At 34.2% G+C, this 23,284-nt stretch overlaps 2 protein-coding genes and 1 long non-coding RNA gene across 9 annotated transcripts; 1 reads left to right on the forward strand and 2 right to left on the reverse strand.

The window, feature by feature from the left end:
* The first annotated feature begins 3,751 nt into the window (after positions 1-3,751).
* Positions 3,752-11,463, forward strand: LOC110915382. Of its 6 annotated transcripts, none has more exons than XR_004883385.1 (16): positions 3,752-3,829; positions 3,896-4,026; positions 4,243-4,328; positions 4,466-4,515; positions 4,810-5,305; positions 5,418-5,456; positions 5,959-6,037; positions 6,441-6,773; positions 6,874-7,923; positions 8,031-8,258; positions 8,332-8,424; positions 8,972-9,174; positions 9,282-9,509; positions 9,580-10,392; positions 10,465-10,554; positions 11,248-11,463. It is a non-coding gene; the product is annotated as an uncharacterized LOC110915382 (long non-coding RNA). The 6 variants fall into 6 exon arrangements; XR_004883387.1 differs by having other exon boundaries at positions 9,580-9,672; XR_004883386.1 differs by having other exon boundaries at positions 6,441-6,537; positions 6,615-6,773; positions 9,580-10,554.
* Positions 11,464-18,415: 6,952 nt separating this feature from the next.
* LOC118479239 (protein ALP1-like) lies at positions 18,416-19,781 on the reverse strand. The gene is made up of 2 exons (XM_035985707.1): positions 19,598-19,781; positions 18,416-19,521 (listed from the first exon to the last, which is right to left on the reverse strand). Exons 1-2 carry the CDS (start codon positions 19,737-19,739, stop codon positions 18,416-18,418), a joined length of 1,248 nt encoding a protein of 415 aa, XP_035841600.1. The 5' UTR covers positions 19,740-19,781.
* A 97-nt stretch (positions 19,782-19,878) lies between these two features.
* LOC110920359 lies at positions 19,879-22,730 on the reverse strand. 2 transcript variants are annotated; one of them, XM_022164572.2, is made up of 3 exons: positions 22,487-22,730; positions 20,804-21,384; positions 19,879-20,717 (listed from the first exon to the last, which is right to left on the reverse strand). In XM_022164572.2, the coding sequence occupies exon 3, from the start codon at positions 20,656-20,658 to the stop codon at positions 19,984-19,986; it is 675 nt and encodes a 224-aa protein (XP_022020264.2). In that variant the 5' UTR covers positions 20,659-20,717; positions 20,804-21,384; positions 22,487-22,730; the 3' UTR covers positions 19,879-19,983. The 2 variants fall into 2 exon arrangements, with proteins under 2 accessions (XP_022020264.2, XP_035840986.1); XM_035985093.1 differs by having other exon boundaries at positions 20,804-21,378; positions 22,487-22,659.
* Between the last annotated feature and the right edge of the window lie 554 nt (positions 22,731-23,284).

Below are 23,284 nucleotides of genomic sequence, written 5' to 3' on the forward strand. Positions count from 1 at the left end.
GAGGAGCATCCACATGCGTCAATGGAAGAAAGAGTGAATAATGCGCGAGAATTGCGTTACGAACCGTACCATTCCGCGTTAACGGTTGATTTTGGTACAACACGCATGGTCGGTTCGGTATGTCCCACCTGAGGGTGAAGAAGAAACGGAGGACGAGAAAGACGAAGTTGGCGAGGGTGAAGAAAGCGAAGACGAAAACTAATGTATTTTCTTTAATTTAGTCGGATTTTATTTTTTTATTTCTAGTATTGTATTTTTTTTTAATTTAAGTTTTTAATTAAAAAAATAATTGTTTAATGATTGGAAAGGGCGTTATTGGGCATTATTCTCACTACGCCATTTTTGCAATAACGCCCAATAATGCCCTCATGCTGACTGGACTGCCACGTGACAGAAAACGTCCAAGAATGGGAGCATTATTGCTCAAACCACTACGCATGGTGTTAGAAGTGGTGTTAGAAGGACAATCATCATGCTAATATAAAACTGATTAATACATCTGGTGATATGTAAAAACAATTTAAAATATTAAGAAATGTGAAATGTGAAAAAGCCATTCTATAGTTTCACTACGAAGATGTGATGTTTCTAAAATGTAAAAAATGGGAAGCAAAATCATGGCAAGTCCTTGTGTTATCATAACATATAACATGTGCCATCCCTTTTCCACGCCACTTACGCTTTAGGTAATATAACATGTGCCTTAATCATTTTTTCAATTCAAATTTGAAGAGACCCTCGGTTTTTTTAAACAACAAACTAACCTATTCTTGACCAACTCCTATTAATCCATAAATTACACTCCTTATTGTACCAATTGTCTAAACATACGCTGCGTACGAGATGCAGTATCAACATACGATTTTGTTTTTGAACATGCGATTTTGGTTACTTTTCAGCAACATGCGATTTTTTTAACATGCGAATTTTTTTTTAACATACAATCTTTGGTTTTTTTCAACATGCGAAATTTCCTTTCTGGGGTTATAACATGCGAACTTGCCCATAGCGTACGCTTCGTACGTTAAGACATTTTGTACGATACACTTTACATATATATATATATATATATATATATATATAGAGAGAGAGAGAGAGAGAGAGAGAGATATAAGGGAAGGCTACGTAAGAAACCCAAGTAAGGGAGAAAATCTTGAAAACTCTTATGTAACAATGTTCTTTTTTTAGAAAAAATTAACACGTGTCTTATACATGTTTTTAAGCTTTTTTCAAAAAAAAATCAGAAAAGCGCTAAGAGTATTTGTTTTTTAAAAAATCCAAAGTTTCTGCGTAATATTTGGCTAAAGATATGAAATATTTTTTTGTGAAAATAAATTAATACACATAATATACGTGTTTTTAAGGGTTTTGCAAAAAAAAAAAGGGCCTTTTTAAAACAAAAACAAGTTCTGCATAACACGTCTGTTACATATGTTACGCAGAAACTTTGATCTAAAAAATCCTCTCGGTACGGGTTTTTTTTTAGCTTAAAATGCTTAAAACATGTATATTACATGTGTTAATTTTTTTTTTAAGAAAATTATTATATTGGAGATTCCCTAACTTGGCTTTCTTATGTTTAAAAAAAAGCACTCAATTTAGTAAACTCAATAACTAAAAACACAGAAAATTTGCACTATAAATCTATATCTATACTATATAATAAAAGAAACCACTTTGGGGACACATGTCACTCATTGAAATCATCTATTTTTTAGCATATTAAAAATAAATAATTATTTAAAATTAAATAATTATTTATGAGATATACGTAGAGATATACTATTTAATATATATAATTATGAGATATACGTAGAGATATAGTATAGATTAAAAACTTATTTAGAAAATATACTATTAATATTAAATTATTATTTTTATAATATATTTCCTTAGATATAGGAATAGGTTACATTATAGTTTTATTATATCGTAGAGAGATTTTATTTTAATATTTACGTTTATACTTTTACATCCAAATTTAGGTTACATATTTAAATTGTCTGTGACTCTTTATAATCAGTAATATGTTTTAAATATATTTAACTCTTTATAATCAGTAAATGTTTTAAATATATTTATTTTAAATAAAATATTATACATTTTTTAAATATGTTTTATAAAAATAAGAATATGACTTAAGATGTAACTTTAAGGAGAGAAAAATTATTATTATTTAATAGGAGAGAAAATACAGGAAATCAAAATCTGAAATTAATCAGAACTCAACTCGTGTATTACACGAGGTTTTTTAAAGATATAAGTTTTTATTATTTACTATATAAAATTACATTTATTCAACCCGTGTAACACACGGGGTTTTTAAGATACAACTTTTTTTATCATTTACTATACAAAATTACATTTATCCAACCCGTGTAATACACGAGTTATTTCAAAATATAATTTTTTATTATTTGATATATAAATTCAACCCGTGTAATACACGGGGTTTTTTAAAGATATAACTTTTTTTTATATAAATTACTATACAAAATTACATTTATACAACCTGTGTAATACATGAGTTTTTAAAAAATATAACTTTTTTATTATTTGATATATAAAATTATATTTATTCAACCCGTACAATACACGGGGTTTTTTAAATATATAAATAATTTATTATTTAGTATTTTTTTTCATTATTTGATGTATAAAATTATATTTATTTAACCTGTACAACAATACAAGGGGTTTTTAAAGATATAACTTTTTATTTTTTAGTATATAAAATTATATGTATTCAATCCATGTAATAAACAAAGTTTTTAAAGAAATATTATTTTATTATTTAGTATATAAATTCACATTTATTCAGCCTGTGTAATACACGGGGTTCTAATCTAGTTTAATATATATAAGAGTTAATTACACAAATGGACCCTGCAGTTTATAGGTAGTTTCGTTTTTGGGTACTAACTTTTTTTAATAGGTTCAGATTTCATAGTTTTAATTTCGTAACACCTTTGGGTACTAACACTAAACTTAGTTAATTTTTAAGTTAAACTTTAGTAAAATGACTAAAATATCCTTCCATTGTAAAAGGACTATTTATGTCATTACTCTATTTTTAATTTCAAGGACCATTTATGTCATTACTCTATTTTTATTTTTTATATAAGGATATAATATAAATCAGATTATATAACCCCATCACAATCACCTCCACCTCCACAACACCACCACTATCACCTCCACCTCCAGCCACGGTTGCCGGAAAAATAAAACAAAGGGGCCAAAGGTGTAAAATTGAAAAAAAAAAAAAAAAAACTTGAAGATGTTGAAACCCGTTTCCTTCTCCGACATTAATGTCAGGCGAAACCAAACGTTCCAGCGACTTTTATTCAGTTACTTTTGACCAAATTATTAAGATTTAACATTACTAATTGCTATTAATCATATTATGTTCTTCTATTTAAATCACATCATAGACTCAAAGTAACAACGACTCTCTGCCCTCTATCTGGATTCCTTTTCCTTTGGATTGCTTGTTTTCTCATCAATAAATGTATCGTCTCTCTATACAAACAAATACGAAGGCATTAAGAATCTTAGTTAAAACAATAACCGAAAAGTTATAATCTATCTATTATACTAAATGAATTCTCTTATGTCACAAGATTTATTCTTAGCCAATCATTTTGATGATGTGGACATCCTCTTAATCAAGAGAATTCACCAATGGGCGCCAAACTCTTTTCCTCTTTTCTCCTTTTATCTCACTCTCTCACACGCGGCTTCTCAAACACGCTTTTCATTCATATCTTTCAAAAACCCTAATTATCATACATCTTCGATTGTCTCAAGCACAAAAGCTCTCATCCAGGTATTTTTATCATCTTCAACTTGCTTTCGATTAAACACAAAAGCTCTCATCTATGGAACTTTGAAGGTATGCAGCTGGAAGAAAAAGACTGGAGTCGGCGTCCCCGATTTAAAACCCCCAAATCACCTTCATTAAACCTTAATTTCGCGAATCATCTACCCGACTCACGTCTCCCTTCAATCGACAAATTAATCATCGTAAGATCTTTAATTTTACCATATGCTTTTGATATTATAGACATTTTATGGCTTTTTAATGGATGTATTTGGGTTATTTGGTGGTCTTTTGGTATTTTAAAGTAGTATAGATTATGTATGATTATGAAAGCTTCAAACTTTACATTGGCATTTGAAAAGTTCTTATTTTGTTGGTTTACTATCATTCTCTAATTTACTAATGCTATATGATTACAGCAAGCTGCTATTGCAATTGTCAAGGATGTAGATGCCTTCTAAGCTGCTATTGAATCTTCTCTCAATCTTTCCCTACGCCTTCTAAGGTTTTACAGTTTCAATTCGATTTTTGAATTGTGTTTGAATTCGAATTTGATTATGAGTTTTATTGATTTTGATTTGTGGGTTATATATATTATAATAATTAGGGTTATTTCTTGAATGATTGTAATGTGTATAACAGAGATGTTGAAAGAAGATGCAAATGGTAGAGAAGGTTATCCAAATCTTCGGGTATAATTTTTGCTGCTAAATGTTTCCGTCAATCTAATTAGGGTTTGTTTAATTTTTCCTTTTGATACTAGGGTTTTACAAATCTTTAAGTGAGTACGTAATTATATAGATCATGTATATCGATTTGTAACCTCTATGATCATTTGTGTTTGATTTGGTTGTTTACATTATTCTTCATGATTATCATCATTTAGGGGTTAGTAATATTAACTTCTGTAAATGATTTACTTTGCTAAAAGTTAAACTTAGTTGTTTGTGAATATTTATATGTTTTGTGGTACTGACTGGCTATAGGGTTGACTCAGCGGTGTATAATCACACGCACACCACAATTCTGGTAGAATGCTTCTACAGTAAGCTCACTATCTTCTTTCAATTTGATTCATTCTTTCTAATAGTTCTCTACTTCGTTGTTGTGGTGCATTTCTTGGTTCTGATTTGGTGGCCACGATGATTGGAACTGATGGTGGTAGTGGTCACCTAAAAAATCGGATACGATGCCATGGAGGTTGCACACCACCGTATCACCGCCACTTCTTCGATGTGATGTTATCGTAGAAGCCGTAGCGACTTTAAGTTTGTTAAAGCCTGGTGTTATGTTACAAAAAAACCCTAATTTCTTCCTACAAAACCCTATTCGCACTCCTCTCCTCTCGATCTTTTTATTAATGTCTCTTTTTATCTGTCAACGTAATTTTGTTGATGGGTTTTTTGATTTTCCAGGCAAGTGGTTTAATATTATGTATTTTGGAGGTGTTGGTGATGGTGTTAGGATGGATACAACCATCAGGTTTTACGTCTTTGTTTGATACATCTTAATCTATTTGTTGATATATAATAATTCACTTATTTATTTCCGATTTGTATGACTGATGTTCTTTTGATTTTTCGCATGTAACCAGCCCCAAATTTTTGTCAGCAATAATCCATAACGGAATCAGGTTAGTAATCTTTGGATTTTGTTTGTTATTTATTATTTGATATATTTCATTTCATATCATCGTCGAACCCTTTTCGTAATCATCTCTAGATCCAATGCATTTACTTGATATTTGTTTACCATTTATATCATACGTTGTACTTTATGTGATGGATCTACTCGCCGATTATTTCTAAACAATCTGGTCATACAATACACCATGGTTGTAAAAGTCCCGCCTAGGCTCCGAGTACTCCCCGAGTACTCGCTACAAGGTAGGCTGCCGAGGCACGAGTACTGGTCTCCCAGGCCAATTACTCCCCGAGTAATCTCTGCCTTAGCCGAGTACTTCCCGAGTACTCCCGAATCCGACTAGGGAGCGCCTAGCGACTTTTGCAACCATGCAATACACCCACCAACTATTTGTTTATATGCTGAACTGTTTTAGACTTTGATTTTGTGGTTTCATGGAATGCTTTCAACCTTGAAATTGATACAATTATTGGTGTTAATTTGGAGAACAGGAACAGGGTAGATTAATTAATTGGAGTTTGGACCACTCATGATTTCATGTCCAAGAAATAAAGATACCCACAATCTCAAGTAAGCCTCTGATCAACTGACTCAACTAACTAATTACTCATTTATGTTTGGTAAATAAAGATACCAGTTGTATGATGCGAATTAACTGTAGAGGATTCCATTAACGTGGTGTCTATAAATTAGATGCTGATCCACATAATCCAACCCTTGGGGCTACTAACATCAGCCGGATGTTTGGGGCTTTTTGTTACCATGTTGTAATTCTAAATTTTCCCTCTAATTTCATGAAGAGTAAACATAAACTGATGTTCTACAGCGAATTTGAAATTCTGCACAGCAGGTGTTCGCTTTAATGCTGATTTCAGATTTACATTTAATCTTGAGGTCAATTTGGTTTTGTTGATGCTATATAGATTTCTATTAAAACATACTTGATGTTTCACTTTTTGCCTTAACTGAACAGGCTGAAGGCACTTCCTCCTGTACAGCCAGAAGAAAATGTTGATGATCTGATGATTACGATCCAACAATTGACATCACCTCAAAGGCCACACGACCAGGTAACAATACATTCTCACTAATGATACATTAAGGAGAAATCCATATAACTTTATGCAATAATGGGGGGTTATTTAAGGAGAAATCCATATACAACGCTCTAGCTGCACTCTCAGTCTGACCTAACTATCAGTCCATCTGTCCATGGAACTTTGGTGAACCTTTCCAAGATAAAGACTTCCCAAGTCTTTCTGGTGCCAAGATCATAAGCATTGCTACACATCCTAATGCAATGAAGGTATCTCAACCCACTTCACTTCCTTTTTATCTTTTATGTTTTTTTTTTTGAAAAAAAATTTACTTGCAATATTAATGATTGTGATCTCATTGTATTGCAGCTTGGATATGGTTCAACAACCATAGAGTTGCTTGCAAGGTTTCTAACTCTTTTGAAATGATATTTCATTCGCACTTGAATCTTGCAGGTTTGAATCTATAGCTCAAATTGCAACTTTTAAAATCCTTAATTGTAATCTGATGACTCTTTTTTTAAGTAACATGGGTGCACTAAAAAGTTTTATTTGGAGTGTAAAATTTGTTACCGAGAACATGGTAAAAACACGAGATGGAGTCAAACTTATGAATTATGTGGAATCCTTTGCTTAGGGTTGGCTTCCGATCTCAACTCAAGAACGAAGGTACATTCGCCTTTAACTTATCATGTTGAACTATGTTAAATTATGCATTTTTTGACACTGAGTTATGATAGTAATCTATTATTCGAATGGATATTGACCCAACCCGTATCATTCGAATGGATATATTATGCATATTTGTACTTCGACACTTACTCCGGCGTTCAGACTCCTAAAATAATTGTGTAACTTATGCTACGTCGTTCTTCAGGTTTGCTTCCATACTTTTTTCTTGCGATTCTCGGTTTTTGTTGTTTTTTTTTTTGCTTACATTTACCCTTTTTAAGACTGTATTCAAATGTTGTATTGGCTGGTACTTTGGTTTGGTTGCCTTTGTATCACCAGATTTTTTTTTTCAAAACCCCGCTTAGGAAGCGGAATTCAATATATATGTAGTCATATACCAACATTTTGTTATTCATTAAGATTATCATTAATTTTATATCAGGTATGTTATTTTGGTTTTATACATTTGAAATTGAGTATACAGGCTTGCTGATTAGCAGGTTGGACTAAATTTGTCAACACTATTTTTTTACTACATCGGTAGAAATAAAGGCGGTGAGCGACAATGAGTGTTGGCTCGACTCAACACTGGCTTCCGGCTACAGGAAGTGACACATCTAAAAGAATAAAGGCAGTAATGAGTGTCTGTTCGGCATTGGAAATGAGGAAGTTGGCGCCCAGAAGACAACCGCATCAGTTGGCGACGACGACCGATTTAGTGTTGAGCTACGATAATCTGGCAAGCAGGTAAGGTTCGGTATCATGTTCTGTATTCCAAATTGCATATTATTGAAAAAGATATTTTCCAACTTCGTATCACATTGTAAATTTTTAACTGTTGCCTTATTGTTTAGGTTGTCTATGGCCGGAGACATTAACAAATTTCAATTTATGGCTGGAAAACAAGAACAAGGTGTTTGGAACATTTGATTGAGTGGATGCGAACCAGGTTCCAAGATCCAACATTTAACCACCGTTTAACTACACGTCACCAAATCAGTCAATAAATCCCTGTCAGAGCTTCCTGGGCTATCTTTCATCATCGAAGAAGCATGAGAGAACGATGGAGGGTCTTTTGAATGGTAGTGTTTAAATGTTTTAGTAATTTATGACTCACGTCTTGAATGGTAGTGTTTAAATGTTTGCTCTATATAGGAAGCACAAAGGTTTAAATGAAGAGGGAGAAAGTTATTGATCGAATCGACATCGTTTCGTAACGCATAGCAGAGGTTAAAAGTTCAACTACCGGTATGATTTAGGTTTTATTTATAACTTTTGTTGATTGTTTCATTTTTTTTTCAAATTAGGGGTATGTTGTTTCTATTCCATGGGGTTTGTTTCATATTTGTATGAATCTATGTTGTTAAAGTTGCAAAGGCTTCGCCAAGGGCCCGTTTTCAGCATGTAGTTGTGCACTATGATGCTCAAGTAGCTCTAGATCATTTTTTTCTTAATCTTTTGTTAGTTAATACAGAGCTGAAAAATAAAGAGTCAATTCGGTTTTGGATTAGCCCCTGAAAAACAGGTTTTAAGTTCAAAATCGAAAAAAAACTATTTAAAAACCGGTTCGGTTAATATATATTAGCGGACGTTCTTGCGGTTAAAGAGTTTAAGTTTATGTATCTTCTTTTTTATGTTTTGGTGATTTTTAACGTTTAACCTTTTATCAATTATGTTTTAACGTTTTGGTTTAAAAAAAACTCATAAGTAAGTTGGTGGAAATTGAGTATACAGGCTTGCTGATTAGCAGGTTGGACTAAATTTGTCAACACTAATTTTTTTACTACATCGGTAGCAATAAAGGCGGTGAGCGACAATGAGTGTTGGCTTGACTCAACACTGGCTTCCGGCTACAGCAAGTGGCACATCTCAAAGAATAAATGAAGTAATGAGTGTCTGTTCAACAGTGGAAATGAGGAAGTTGGCGCCCAGAAGACAACCGCATCAGTTGGCGACGACGACCGATTTTGTGTTGAGCTACGATAATCTAGCAAGCAGGTAAAGTTCGGTATCATGTTCTGTATTCCAAATTGCATATTATTGAAAAAGATATTTTCCAACTTCTTATTACATTGTAAATTTTTAACTGTTGCCTTATTGTTTAGGTGGTCTATGGCTGGAGACATGAACAAATTTCAATTTATGGCTGGAAAACAAGAACGAGGTGTTTGGAACATTTGATTGAGTGGATGCGAACCAGGTTCTAAAATCCAACATTTAACCACCATTTAACTACACGTTGCCACATCAGTCAACAAATCCCTGTCAGAGCTTCCTGGCCTATCTTTCATCATCGAAGAAGCATGAGAGAACGATGGAGGGTCTTTTGAATGGTAATGTTTAAATGTTTTAGTAATTTATGACTCACGTCTTGAATGGTGTTTAAATGTTTGGTATATATAGGAAGCACAAAGGTTTAAATGAAGAGGGAGAAAGTTATTGATCGAATCGACATCGTTTCGTAACTCAAAGCAGAGGTTAAAAGTTCAACTACCGGTATGATTTAGGTTTTATTTATGGATTTGTTGATTGTTTCACTTTTTTCAAATTAGGGGTATGTTGTTTCTATTCCATGGGGTTGTTTCATATTTGTATGAATCTGTGTTGTTAAAGTCGCAAAGGCCTCGCCAAGGGCCCGTTTTCAGCATGTAGTTGTGCACTATGATGCTCAAGTAGCTCTAGATCATTTTTTCTTAATCTTTTGTTAGTTATTACAAAGCTGAAAAATAAAGAGTCAATTCGGTTTTGGATTAGCCCCTGAAAAACAGGTTTTAAAACCGAAATCGAAAAAAACCCGTTTAAAACCGGTTCGGTTAATATATATTAACGGACGTTATTGGGGATAAAGAGTTTAAGTTTATGTATCTTCTTTTTTATGTTTTGGTGATTATTAACATTTAACGTTTTATCAATTATGTTTTAACGTTTTGGTTTAAAAAAATCATAAGTAAGTTGGTGGAAGTTGACCTGTATGGTAATTTTATTTAGCCTACAAAGATTATATAGAAACGCTGATATACTTTCCATGATGTTACCTTAAATTTCGGCTTTTATTATTACACCCGAATAACCCGTTCTCGGTGAAATCGGTCCATGCGATTCTTCATAGTCATGATTCAATTGTTCCTTGAACTTCGGACTTCTGTTGGTTAAAACGGGTGCCTGTTAAGGTTCTTTGCTTCAACTGGAGGCTGCTGCTATGATTTCTACGCTAAGGTTTTGTGTAATATACGATTTAAAAAATATATTCTTCTATGTATTCCTGACAACATCTTTATATGGTTTCAGGTATCATGTGTCGCGGTTGTTGAAAACATGTGCCACTTTGATGTAGACGAGAAACAGTTTTACCCATTTGGTAGAGGAGCAAGATCACTGGTAAGAAACCCTAAACTAAAAATTGAATGCTATATGTGACAAGATGGGTGTGTCTGGATGTAACTGTTTATTATTGCGATTTTCTAATTTTTCGATAAGTATCAAAATACCTGCATTTACATCTGTTTGTTCAAGTATATTTGTGTACTGCAATATAAACGGTAAATAATGTTGTAAAGTTTTTGGTATTATATGGCATTTAGTCGCTTTTGTTGGTTTCGAATTGCTTACATTTATGGGTTTTTGATTTTAAGTTAGGGTGATAGCTTGCGAGCGTTATCAATGGGGTCTTGCAATTGCTGGTAATTTTTGTCCCCTGAAACGCTCATTATTAGGACTTATTATTTGAATGGTGAAGCCCAGATAGCCTTATGGTATTTGTGTACTTTGTACGGGATGTGAATGTTTCCCCTCATCACTTAACATCAGAAGTGAGTTTTTCTTTAATGAGTGAAACAGCTGCAAAGTACCGGTGATTTTTTTAAAAAAAAGTTGTTTACAAGTTTCATGTTGCCACCTGATTTTTGTTTGAGTTTGCTATTTAGAGATGAGAGAAAAAGTCTTTGAAGTCAGGTAAATACCATTGCCTTAAATTTCTTTATAGGCTAGAGAAATTTGACCGGTAGTTATTTGGTTGACTTTATAATGGGCTTTTGATTTTAACCATGATTTTAAATTTGTACAAATTTGCAGGTTACTGAACAAATAATGGATGAAAAGCTTTGGAGGATGGTGACACGGGTTTTGCTGTCGCGTGTTGTTATGCATTTACCCTATCATTATGGGGTACATTATATCATGTTTTTCTCTTCTTTTAATTAGTGATCCAAGTGCGTAGACATACACTAATAAGTCAAATTGGTTTAATGTATCATGAATCACAAATTTTTATTACCAACTATTTTGTAATTTGGTGTTGTAGATTTTTACTATTTGTGTAATGTCTCATGAATCACAAATTTTTACCTCATTATGGGATGTGTTCATGAACTAATTCGTTAAATTAAGTTTGTAATATATAATGTTAGGAAAAACACATGGACTTGAATAGAAGTTTCATTAAATATACAAATTAAATGCTCAACAAGCGAAAGAAAGTTGTTGGTTGCAAAAGCTCTAAAAAAATTAGTAATAAATTAAATTGTGTTGATGTCGAAAGTGGATAGTACCTAAAGAATGATTTAACAATTTTAACTTTTGTGTGTTGTTTCCCAAGCAACACCACGAACTCACCGTAAACAATTACAACTTATGTCATATATGCAAAGGAATTTTGATAAGGTTATACTTAAATGTACATTTTGCAGGTATCTTAATGGCTTCGATCGGTACGGGTTCACTTCCACATATAGGTTCCATGGATAATGTTAATTCAACATTGTATTCCATAGAATGTAGTTCAAAAATTCTAATATCTCATACTTATATGTATTTTTAATTGTATTTCAATTTTTCCATTAATTCATGTAACATGTCAGTTTGTTTGTATATGTTTTATTTATTATACATTTATGATTAACATAAATTAATATTTCCAGCCTGTAAAGTTTACGGGTTATAAGCTACTATATATACAGGTGTGAAGGTTGAGTTTTTTGAGAACTATGAGTGAAAAGTAATCACTCATGTCTTTTTAATCGCATCCATGATTCTTGCTCTACATAAATGAGGTGAATTCTTTTATGGTTAATCATGCTAAACCCAAAACCCGTAAGTTTATTTTCAATTTATTGATCTGATTTTCGGATCTTATTAGAAACTAAAGGATGGCGAGATGGTGGTGAAGCGATCTGGATGTTTTCGGGCCATTGGATGTTACCGCAGATACTGTTATTCCCCTTAAGTCTGTATATTTTACATTTTTCACAGACACTGTATATGTTACCGCAGAGATGGTGTGTTAACTAGACATGAATTGAAGACGAAAGGTAATTCCTTTTTTCACATAATAAAAAAAACTTTAATTAAATTAAATACAAATTATTAGAGCAAGATTGTGATTTCTGGAGAGTGGCATCAAGCCATGTTTCTAATTGAAGACTGTGCTATTTTGTAGTTAATAACAATATTACAATAGCAAGTAGAACATGCTTGATTATATAAACGGGTTTCTTTTTCTTATATATTTTCTGAGGGATAGATGAGGCCCATATAGTACCAATTAACCTCAATGGTTAGGTGAGAAGCTAACATGTAACTGAGGATATCCCTCATAATTCTTGGTTTTCATAACATGTAATTGTCAATGGTTTCAGGTCCCAATGTTTAGTAGATCTAGAACCGAAGCCTTGAAGAACTAACATGATTCAGGGGTCCTTAGGAGAACATTGAGACATTTTTTTTTTGAAGACATATAGATGGCAACCTCTCTGTTGGTTCAAATGGCCAATGATTCTGAAGATCCTAAAGTTCATGTGAATTGATAAATATTTCTTTGCATGAATTACTTGATAAGTTAGTTGGGCAACCCCCTTTATGCATCAATTATTGATAAACAAAGTCAATATTCAATTTACATAACTATCACTTTATTATAATTTAATATTTACATAAATAGCAAAACCTTTTTTTTTCATTTTAAAATTTATATTTATAATTATTTTTTTTCATCACACCTGTTTATAATTACATTTGATATCGTTTTGAATCATTTAAATGTCAACTTTTTTTTCTTTTGTTGCGGCAGTCTATGAACGTTATGTTGTAATTCGGGTCGAGATCAAACCGTGTGTACATGTTTGGTCTACTTTGTACACATATTGTATATAACACACGTACAGTGGGGTTATGGGTTCCGCGCCACGGTGGTTGTGGTCTATAGACACCGATCTGTGGCAAATGAGCTTGGTCATGTAATGGGTAAAAAAAAGAAACAAATTCGATGAGCCGAAGCTATAACGTCTAAGTCACATTGAGTATCACGTGAAAAAAAAACGACCAAAGTGCATTAATCACCAAAAATCGAGCCAGTTCTATTATGTCCAAGTCACATTTCATATTTATTTATTTTAATTAAGTGTAATTTTATATTTACTTTAGTACTAATATTGAAACAAATCTTTCATTAAAAGATTTATGAAAACACCGTTAAATAATATATTTTTTAGGCCACCCGTATAACACACGGGGTCTTAAGCTAGTAAAAAATTAAACAAATGAACTTAATGTAGCTGACTCTATGTAATTTATCAAAATTAAATGCAGAAAATGATTTTAATTTATCAAAAATAAACTTGTGAAGGAGCCCTCTGATGGTATATTATATTTGACCTTTTGTATTTCTAGGGTTTTTATTTTTATGTCTTTATTTTCATATCGTGTTGTTTTTTTTAATCCTTACGTATCTGTTTGTGTTTATGCATAAGTGCATAACTACTCTAGAGTGTTGAAAAACCAAGCCATTCAGAAAGTTTTAAGTATAAATTAGAGAGCAAGATAGAGAGAGCCCATGAAGATAGTTTCATATCGTTTTCGACAGTGAGAGACATATGATCACTAGATAATCTCTTTTATGTAACATCATAACTAACAAGACTAAAGAGTGAATGGGATTTCTTAATTACCATTTTGTAGCACTATTGATTTAGGAGCGATGTTCTTGGAGTGCCGATCAACCAATCCGCGGTGTTCTTGGAATGCCGATCAACCGTTCATGGAATGCCTGTTGATTTAGGAGCGATTGTAATGGAATGGCGATTAGGGTTAGGGATTGATTGTTTGGTTAATGTCTATGAAACCGATACAGATACAAAATATGTACTAGATATGAAAATACCAAAATTAAACCAGTACCGACACCGGTATTTACTGAAATAAGAAATTTAATAGTGGTACATATTTTGTTGAGGTGGTACAACACTGGTACGGTACCCATGATCGGGGAAAAATTCTCATCCCTAAGTTGCACCAACTAGGGCTGTAAACGAACCGAACGGTCAACGAGCAGTTCGTGAACCGTTCTGCGGGAAGTTCGTTTATGTCCGTTCGTTTGTTAAATGAATGAACACGAACAAGAACTTCCGTTCATTAAGCTAAATGAACTACATGACCAGAGGATGCGTTTGTCCGTTTACGTTCGTGAACGTTCCGTAATGTGTTCATTTATGTTTGTTTTCTTAAAGGTTTTTATATGTTATATTTTTATTTTATTGGTGTTAGTTTTTTTTTTAAATTGAAACCCTAGTTATAGTATAAGCCCCCAACAACATCCCTCATTTGATTGTTTCAATTTCAGTTTGTGTTAAAGTATGAAAGACTTCTTTGTCTTTGTGTTGTATTTATGACAATTATGTCAACTATGTTTGGATAATTATGTTAAGACCATGTGTAGTGGGATGAGAAGATAATGCCCCAACCCTTGGGCGTTTTGCGCCATGTGGCGGTCCAGTTACCACGTTGACATGCCTCGGCAACGGGCTCGTGTTGTGTCTCCGGTACCGTTTCTACGTCGACTTCGGTTTCTTCTGGAGACAGTTGCGAACCGCCCATGGATGCAAAGTCGTGTGGACTGTGAAAGAACAGTTGCGAACCGCCCATGCCTAGTATTTGTGCGTACACAAACATACTCGGGTCCATCTCTTGAAAATTGAAGTTTAGTTGCGGTTGGATGGTGTTCAGGCGATATGTAGTGGGGTTACCGGGTCTAGACGGAACACCGAAAGAGGGTCGGAAGAAAGTAGGGTGAAGTTTATAAAAAATAAGTGAAAAGTCGGGTGTTATATAGGTAAAATAGTAGAATAAAAAAAATTAAAAGTATTTGTTTGTTACCGTTGAAGCAACGGTAGGATTTTGAAAAGGTTCGAAAGTTAAAAAGAACGTTGGACGATTTTTTTTTGAAAAGAACGCCCATGGGGCAGTTGCTCGGCGTGGTTGGGCTTTTTTTTGGGAAAAAACGTCAAAAAACCCCCACTACGGGTGGTCTAAGTACTTGTTTATTTTGGCTGGATTCTTCGTAATGTTTGTGATGAGTTTATTCTAAAATGAATATATGTTCGTTTGTATTTGTTTGTGGGTATGAACGTTCGTTTGTGTTCATGTATGTTTATGAACATTTGTTTGTGTTCTTGTGTTCATTTGCGTTCGGTAAATGTTTGTGAACAATTTCATTTCCTTAATGAACGAACACGAACAAAAATTCTCGTTCGATAAGCGTTCATGAACAATTAATGAACATATTAATTCTTTAATGAACGAACACACAAAGTCTTATTTATATTCATTTGGTTCATTTACAGCCCTAACAACAAGTATCACAACACACAAAGCTTGCCATGGGGACTTCTTTTATAATCCATGGATATTCAGATTGGTGGGCGATTAAAAGAGAATAAGAAGGATGCCAGGGCAATGATATCAAAGCACGTTCTCTGCTTCATTGTTGTTGGTTAGTTGAACACGTAATACAAAATCCAAAAAAAAAAAATGATAAAATTTTCTTCATTCGTTCACACTATAGAGTATAAATGGTTCAACAAAAATATGTTATTGTGGCCTCAATGTTAATTATCGCTTTCGGTCCCAAAATATGTGACATATCTTAGGACAAAAAGAAGATATTATTGATACGTCAAAGAATGGAAGTTTAGTAATACGAAAAGAAGCCAATGAGGTAGTGGTGAAGTGGTTGGGGAAAGACTTGGTGTTCCTTGTGACCGAGGTTCGACTCTCACTCTTCGCATTATTTTCTGCGGCATCCAAGTGAAGGGCGAATACGGGTGGCGCCGGTTCGTCTTGGATGAGAGGCGAGGTTTTACCGATTATTCTACTGTCGTGTTTTCGGGTGGGTGGAGGTCGGGTTTCCGCGCATCTGGGAGAGCCAAGCAATGGCGTAGCTTTAAAGGGATTGGGGGTTGCACCCGCCGCCCGAATGTTTCGGTTAGAAGTGTAATATTTCCGTTTTTTTATCCGAAAATTTTAAAATTATATAGGTCTCCCCCCCCCCCCCATTATTTTGCCTAAAATTCCCCTGATCCTACCAAGTTTATTGTCAAAAATAATTATACATATTTTTATATTGAGTTAAAAAAATGTGAACGGGAAACTTTAACTAAAGTTTGTTACTGCTTTATATATAAATCAAAGTTGAGAATTCTTTTTTATCTTAAAGGTACTAACATTTATCTCACATCATTATAAATATTTGGTCTTTATTTTTGTTAAACAATATATAGCATTTTTTTATGAGTAAAAGCACATCATTTGAATGGTTGAATATTATGTCGTTTTATTTGGAATTATTATTATTTGACCGTACCCGAATCGAATATTCGACCCGAAACATAGCGATAGGAAAAAAATTTGGTCCCATGACTTTCCGCTCCCCGCAACTTTTGGTCAAGCTCCGCCACTAGAGCCAAGGGGCTGGCGGCGGTCGAGTAGTCGATCTTGGCCACAGCATCCGGTATCACGGTGTTTGACACGTCGTTCTTTGCCGTTAAAAAAAGTAATATGAAAAGATAGACGAGATTCCAAGGAACATACATTCCCGAAAATAATAAAAAAAAAACTGTAGCTCTTTTTCGTTAGTTAGAATTATATTGTATAAAATTAGAAAAACCTAAAAATACATTATTCTTGTATGTTTGTTATGCGAAACAAAATATCATATATTGTCTAAAATTAGAAAAACCTAAAAATACATTATTCTTGCATGTTTGTTATGCGAAACAAAATATCAATTATATTCATAGAAAACCTTTATTTGAAATCTCTTATACCATACATCTTCATCTACAATCCTATAAAAAAACATATAAGATAAGAATTGTATTTATATAGCTCACGATTTTTTTATTTTTTTTTTTGTATTTTCTATGTTATCATTTATACAAAAGTCAAACATTTCTTCTAAAAGTAGCCAATACTTAGGCTATAGGGTGTGGTCATGACCCTCATGCTCACCATGACCCTCCATGTCAGCGCCATGTCATTGCCCTCTAATCCACCATCCAAAACCACTATCCTAAGGGTGTGGTCATGACCCAAACCACCATCCACCCTCTTTTTTGTGTGAAATATAAACAAAATATTGATAAGAACCAAGATTGGCAAGAACTCACAGCCCAAAGATAATATTGGTACAAATCAATCATTAATCACAGGCGAACAAACACATTGTATATACAAAATTAACACCAACTACAGATGAAAGTAGAGAACCCTCAAACAAATGATTGAGAAAGCATGGCAAAACTGTTAAGTTGCTTGCAAGAACTCAAAGTCCAAAGATTGATTCACTGGAACGAGCCTGGTTTGTGGGCGGTTTTGGTGTCGCCTAAGAAAAGGATTTGGAGCTCGGTGTCTTCTTTGTTGTACCACCATGTGACTACACCGAATGGGAGGGCGATTGCGTCACCGGTTTTGATTGCGAGCACCTTTTCTTCTTTCTCGGGTAGAACAATACCGGCTACTCCATTGCCTAAGGTAAATTGTATGATGTTTTCAGATTAATAATACAATTCAAAACAAATTACAAAGTATAATTATGAAAATATAGTTAATATGAGCTGTGACAAAGGAAAAACAAATCGAATCAAAAATAACTAAAGCTAAAAACTAATATCAATTTTCAAAGTAAACAATCAGCCAAAAAACACAAAGACTTCATTTCTTTTTCTTTCAACTTAAGTCTCCCCGCTTGTATTTCGTTAAATTCGGTGAGCTTGCTCATGTTCGAAGTCATGTGTGGTCATGACCCAAACCACTATCCACCCCTTTTTTTGTATGAAATGTATTTTATTTATTTTAAATAAACAACAAATAAAATTAAATAAATTTTAGTAATAAAACCACATAACATTCAAATTAATAAAAAAAATAACATCCAAAGTTAAACTACATATTATAAATTAAGAAAAAAAAACTACTCGTTGTTGTTAACCCGACCAAATTGCCAAACATGTTCAATCAAATCCGAACGAAGATGGTTATGCGTAGTCTCGTTGTATAACGCCCACATGTTAGATTCTTGTTGCCCTTCATCAACTGGTACAACATTCTCATGAATGTCATTAGGATCATATTCACATATGGCGTTACCTTCGTCTTCGATAATCATGTTATGCAGCAAGATACAAGCATACATACAATATCTCAATGTTTTGAGTTCAAGTGCTCGTGCTGGGTTTGCAACTATGTGCCATTTTTGTTGTAGAACCCCAAATAGACGCTCAACATCTTTCCTAGCAGATTCCTGACATTTTGCAAATTTCTTTCTTTTTTCATCTTCTGGATACGGTATAGTTTTAACAATCGCTGCGTATGTTGGGTATATTCCATCAGCTAGATAATACCCGTGCTTGTATTCTACTCCTGAAACCGAAAACCTAGAATCAGGCCCCGTACCATTAATGATATCATTGAAAATATCTGACTGGCCAAGAACGTTAATGTCGTTATTCGAACCAGGAACACCAAAGAAAGCATGCCAAACCCAAAGATCATTTGATGCCACGGCTTCTAGAATTAATGTGGGATGACCATGATCACCGCGAGTAAATTGACCTCGCCATGCATTAGGGCAATTACGCCAAGGCCAATGCATACAATCTATGCTACCAAGCATTCCAGGAAAACCATGTTTACTTTCGTGTGCCTGGTACAACTTTATGATATCATTCTTTGTTGGCCTTCGTAAGTACTTCGTGCTGTATAGCTTGACCACCCCTTTGCAAAATTGATATAAACTCTCTCGTGAAGTTCTATCAGACATCTTCAAATATTCATCCCACATGTCGCTACTTGTACCGTAAGCCAATTGGCGAATTGCCGACGTACACTTTTGTAAAGTGGTAAACCCCCTTTTACCTGTAGCATCCCATCTTAATGTGAAAAATGGGTCATAATTAGCCAAATCGTTGGCTATACGTAAGAAAAGACGACGGCTCATTCGGAAACGACGCCTAAACATTTCATCCGTGTATACTGGGTTTTCGGCAAAGTAATCGGCCATCAACCTATCGTGGGCACCTACATATTTTACAAAAATATAAATTACACTAAGACATAATGGCACTTCAAAAAATATAATGCACGAAAAAAATACCTTCACGATCCCTATTTAAACATTGTTGTCGTTTTCTCCGTTTGGACGAGGTTTCTTCATCCTCTATAATTATTTGTGTCGTTTCCATCACCACGTTCAAAAAAAATTCGTTGATCTCGTCGGAAGAAGTTGGTGACGCCATGGTGGTGGGATAACCTGTTTCTTCTTTTTCTTTGCTACTGTAGGTACAAATAATATAACCGATTTAGTCCAAATTACATGAGAGATGTATAATAGAGTTGTCCAAAATTTGAAAAGAAAAAGTAATTTACTCCCTAAAATATAAAACTAAATCAATTTCGTTACAACTAGAAAATATAAAAAAACGTTTGCGACATAAATTAAAGACGAAAACTAGAAAATATAAAAAATGATAACGACATAATTTAAAGACCCCATTTTTGAGCAATTTTCGCCTTCATTTTTTGCAACACTTCTTTATCTTTTTCCGGGAGCGAGTCGATATTTGTCGCCATTAGCTTAAAGTCTTCACGATCGGCCGCTTCTTGCATTTCTTTTTCTTTCAACTTAAGTCTCGCCGCTTGTATTTCGTTAAATTCGTTGAACTTGCTCATCAACTTATCCACCTTCGTTTCACCCGGAGTTTCATTTTTTGTCGACGCCTCTTTATTTTTGGCCGCCGCTTCCTTTTTTGCTTTGTCTCTACCATTTGGGCGCTTCAATTCCGGAATCTCCGTCACTTCATCGTCAAACTCGGGTTCGTCATTAATATTAATATGGTAACGCACATCCGAATCACCGGCACTATGTTCTATCGACTCGAATGTTTTACACCTCTTTGCTCTTGTTACTTCGTTAGGAATCGGCGCCCACTTGGGACAATTTTTAAAGATTTCCCAAGCCCCTACGTATGTGAACGCACTACCTTCTTTCGTATGGTATTTTGACATAGCTTTGGCAAAAACCGTCTCATCACTCGCCCCACTTGGCCGATTCAAATAAGCATTGTTGTAATAACCACAAAACGCCGATATCTTCTTATTCATCTCTCGATACTTTGAGCCCATTGAGTTCTCTTCTCGGTACGGTTCTTTTTGCATCAAAGCATGAAATTTGTTGCAAACCTCCTACCAAAAACTACCAGACTTTTGATTATTACCTACAAAAAAGTATCAAGGTGTAAATAAATGTTGTTTTATCTTGAATAAAATATTATTTTAGTATAAATACAAAAGTATAACATACCTATGATCGGACACGTAGACGTATTGGTCCACGCCCTTGCCAACGCCAACTCTTCGATCGATGTCCAAGTTTGACCTCTACCGGTGGTTAACTTTTCTTGTTCCGGCCTCTTTGAACGCTTTTTTGTAGATGTTTTCTTAGAATTTTGTGGTTGGGTTTCGGGTACAACGGCAATGTCATCCAAATCGTCTAACGAAGGGGTATCGGGTGTCGGTTGCGATTGGACTTTCGTATGAGTAGGCCGACTTTGGCTTTGTTGGATCGTTTTAAGTTGTTGCTGATATTGTTGTTGAAATTGGATTTGTTGAAGTTGAAATAAACTAGTAGGTTGCGGGGTTTGAGGGAGTTGCGTGAACGCGTTAGGATTCGGGGTTTGAGAGAGTTGCGTGAACGCGTTAGGGGTCGGGGTTTGAGGGAGTTGGTTGAACGCATTAGGAACTTGATTGTAGCTTGTAAAAGAAAATTGTGGAGCCGCCCACATCGGATCAACGGGTGTCCACGGGGTTGTGGCAGGTTGTTCGGGTTGTTTGTGTCGTTTGTGTTGTTCGGGTTGCTTAGATCCATGGTAGTATTAACTATAACTTAATGAGAAACACATAAAAAGAATTGCATAAATGGACAAAGAAGCATGAACAAGAAAAATTAAGAAAATCATTGTGTTTAACAAATGATGTCAATGTTATAGCATTCCTTCGAACTCCAGTTGTATTAATATCACCATTACATAACTTAGTAAAAATACACATACAAATATAGACCGGAAAACCACTAAACTAAAGTAATTGCTAACCACTAACTCTACAGCAGGTAGTCACATTTTTGAGAATATTATCCTAAACCATAGAGCCTTTAAGGATATAAAAATGATGTGCCAAGTTTTAAACCATATATCACGGTTCTTGGAGCACACCTTCCCTCTTTCCCTCTTCAAATTGTTCATATGCTTATGGTGCTTCCTTTTGCAGCTAATCTCTTATGATTACAGATATGAAAAAGTTACTTAAATTTATTGTCCCAAAACATAATGTCGCATCTGCGGTAAAACTGGCGGTGTGTTTGAGGTTGTTCTCAAAATAGCTCGACCCGAGCTCGAGCTTTGGTTTAAACTCGCGAGCCAAGCTCGAGCTCAAATAAGTAGGCTCGAACCGAGCCAGGCTCGAACCGAGCCGAGCTCGAGTTCGAGCTTCATAAAAACATGGCGAGTCGAGCTCGGCTCGGCCAGGCTTGTTTACACCCCTAAATTCAAACCCTATGACTTACTAAGCTGAAACAGGGTCACACATATATATATATATATATATATATATATATATATATATAAAAGGAAAGAAACCTATGCTTAATCAACTAATCTATTGGCATTAATCAACTGATATCAATATGATTAAAAGTTAAAGCATCAACTTGGCTTCTAAATAAATTATAAACATTCATATTAACTCAGAAGCTAAAAGACAACTTATTAGAGTGGTTGAAACTTCAAAACTCAAATACGAATTCAATAACCACACATATCTGTTATTCATTAATTTTTTTTCAACTCGTCACTTGTATGCACACACAGATCAAAAGCAAAATCAACGCCCCAATTAAACAAATTAAAAGAAAAACGAAAAAAAGGATGATGATAATCATGTAACTTTCGATTGAGAATTAAAAATACATATCATATAAAACAAGTACCTGGGGAACAAATATATGCTATTCTTCTCTTGTGAAATTCGATTATCACGAACAAAAGGAAAAGAATTTGTTGATTTGTTGCTGCGATTGTTCTTTTTGATGATGTTGGGGGTTAGGGTTTGCGTGAATAATGGAAAAAAGGGGGACGTGGTTGCCGTGGTTTAATTCACGCAAACCACCGTGATTTAATTAGCGGGGGTGGTATAGGGCATGAATAATGGGCCTATATGGCAAATCATGACCCAATCATGACCCCCACACCCTATAGCTTTATACATAAAGTTACAAGTAAATAAATGTTAACCATTCCCACTAAACACTCCCCATGTTCTTCTTCATTTTTGCCTAAATTATTTTTCCTAAAGTTCCCCTGCTTCTACCACGTTTATTGTCAAAAATAATTATACTTGAGTTAAAAAAAAATATAAACGGACTAAACTTTAAGGTTAAGTTTGTTACTACTTTGTATAGGGCTGTAAACGAACCGAACATTCAGCGAACAGTTCGTGAACCGTTCGGCGGGAAGTTCGTTTATGTTCGTTCGTTTAATAAACGAACGAACATGAACAAGAAATTTCGTTCGATTAGTTAAATGAACGAACATGAACAGAGGTCTCGTTCGTTCGATTGTGTTCGTGAACGTTCGGTAAGGTGTTCGTGAACATTCGTTGATTTGCGTTCGTTTATGTTCGTATGTTTTGTTTTAATTGAAGATCTTTGTACTTTCTTATATTTTGTTTGTAATTTTTATATTATTAAACTTTTATTTATTTTATTTCCCCAACAATTAAACTAGAA

The sequence above is a fragment of the Helianthus annuus genome, chromosome 16 (assembly GCF_002127325.2).
Source record: "Helianthus annuus cultivar XRQ/B chromosome 16, HanXRQr2.0-SUNRISE, whole genome shotgun sequence".
Classification (NCBI taxonomy): Eukaryota; Viridiplantae; Streptophyta; class Magnoliopsida; order Asterales; family Asteraceae; genus Helianthus; species Helianthus annuus.

Coding starts and splice junctions, on each gene's coding strand:
- LOC118479239 (XM_035985707.1), bottom strand. CDS start 19,739: ATGGCGTCACCAACTTCTTCCGACGAGATCAACGAATTTTTTTTGAAC. Junction 19,522..19,597: donor TTTAAATAGGGATCGTGAAG/GTATTTTTTTCG, acceptor TAAAATATGTAG/GTGCCCACGATAGGTTGATG.
- LOC110920359 (XM_022164572.2), bottom strand. CDS start 20,658: ATGCAAAAAGAACCGTACCGAGAAGAGAACTCAATGGGCTCAAAGTAT.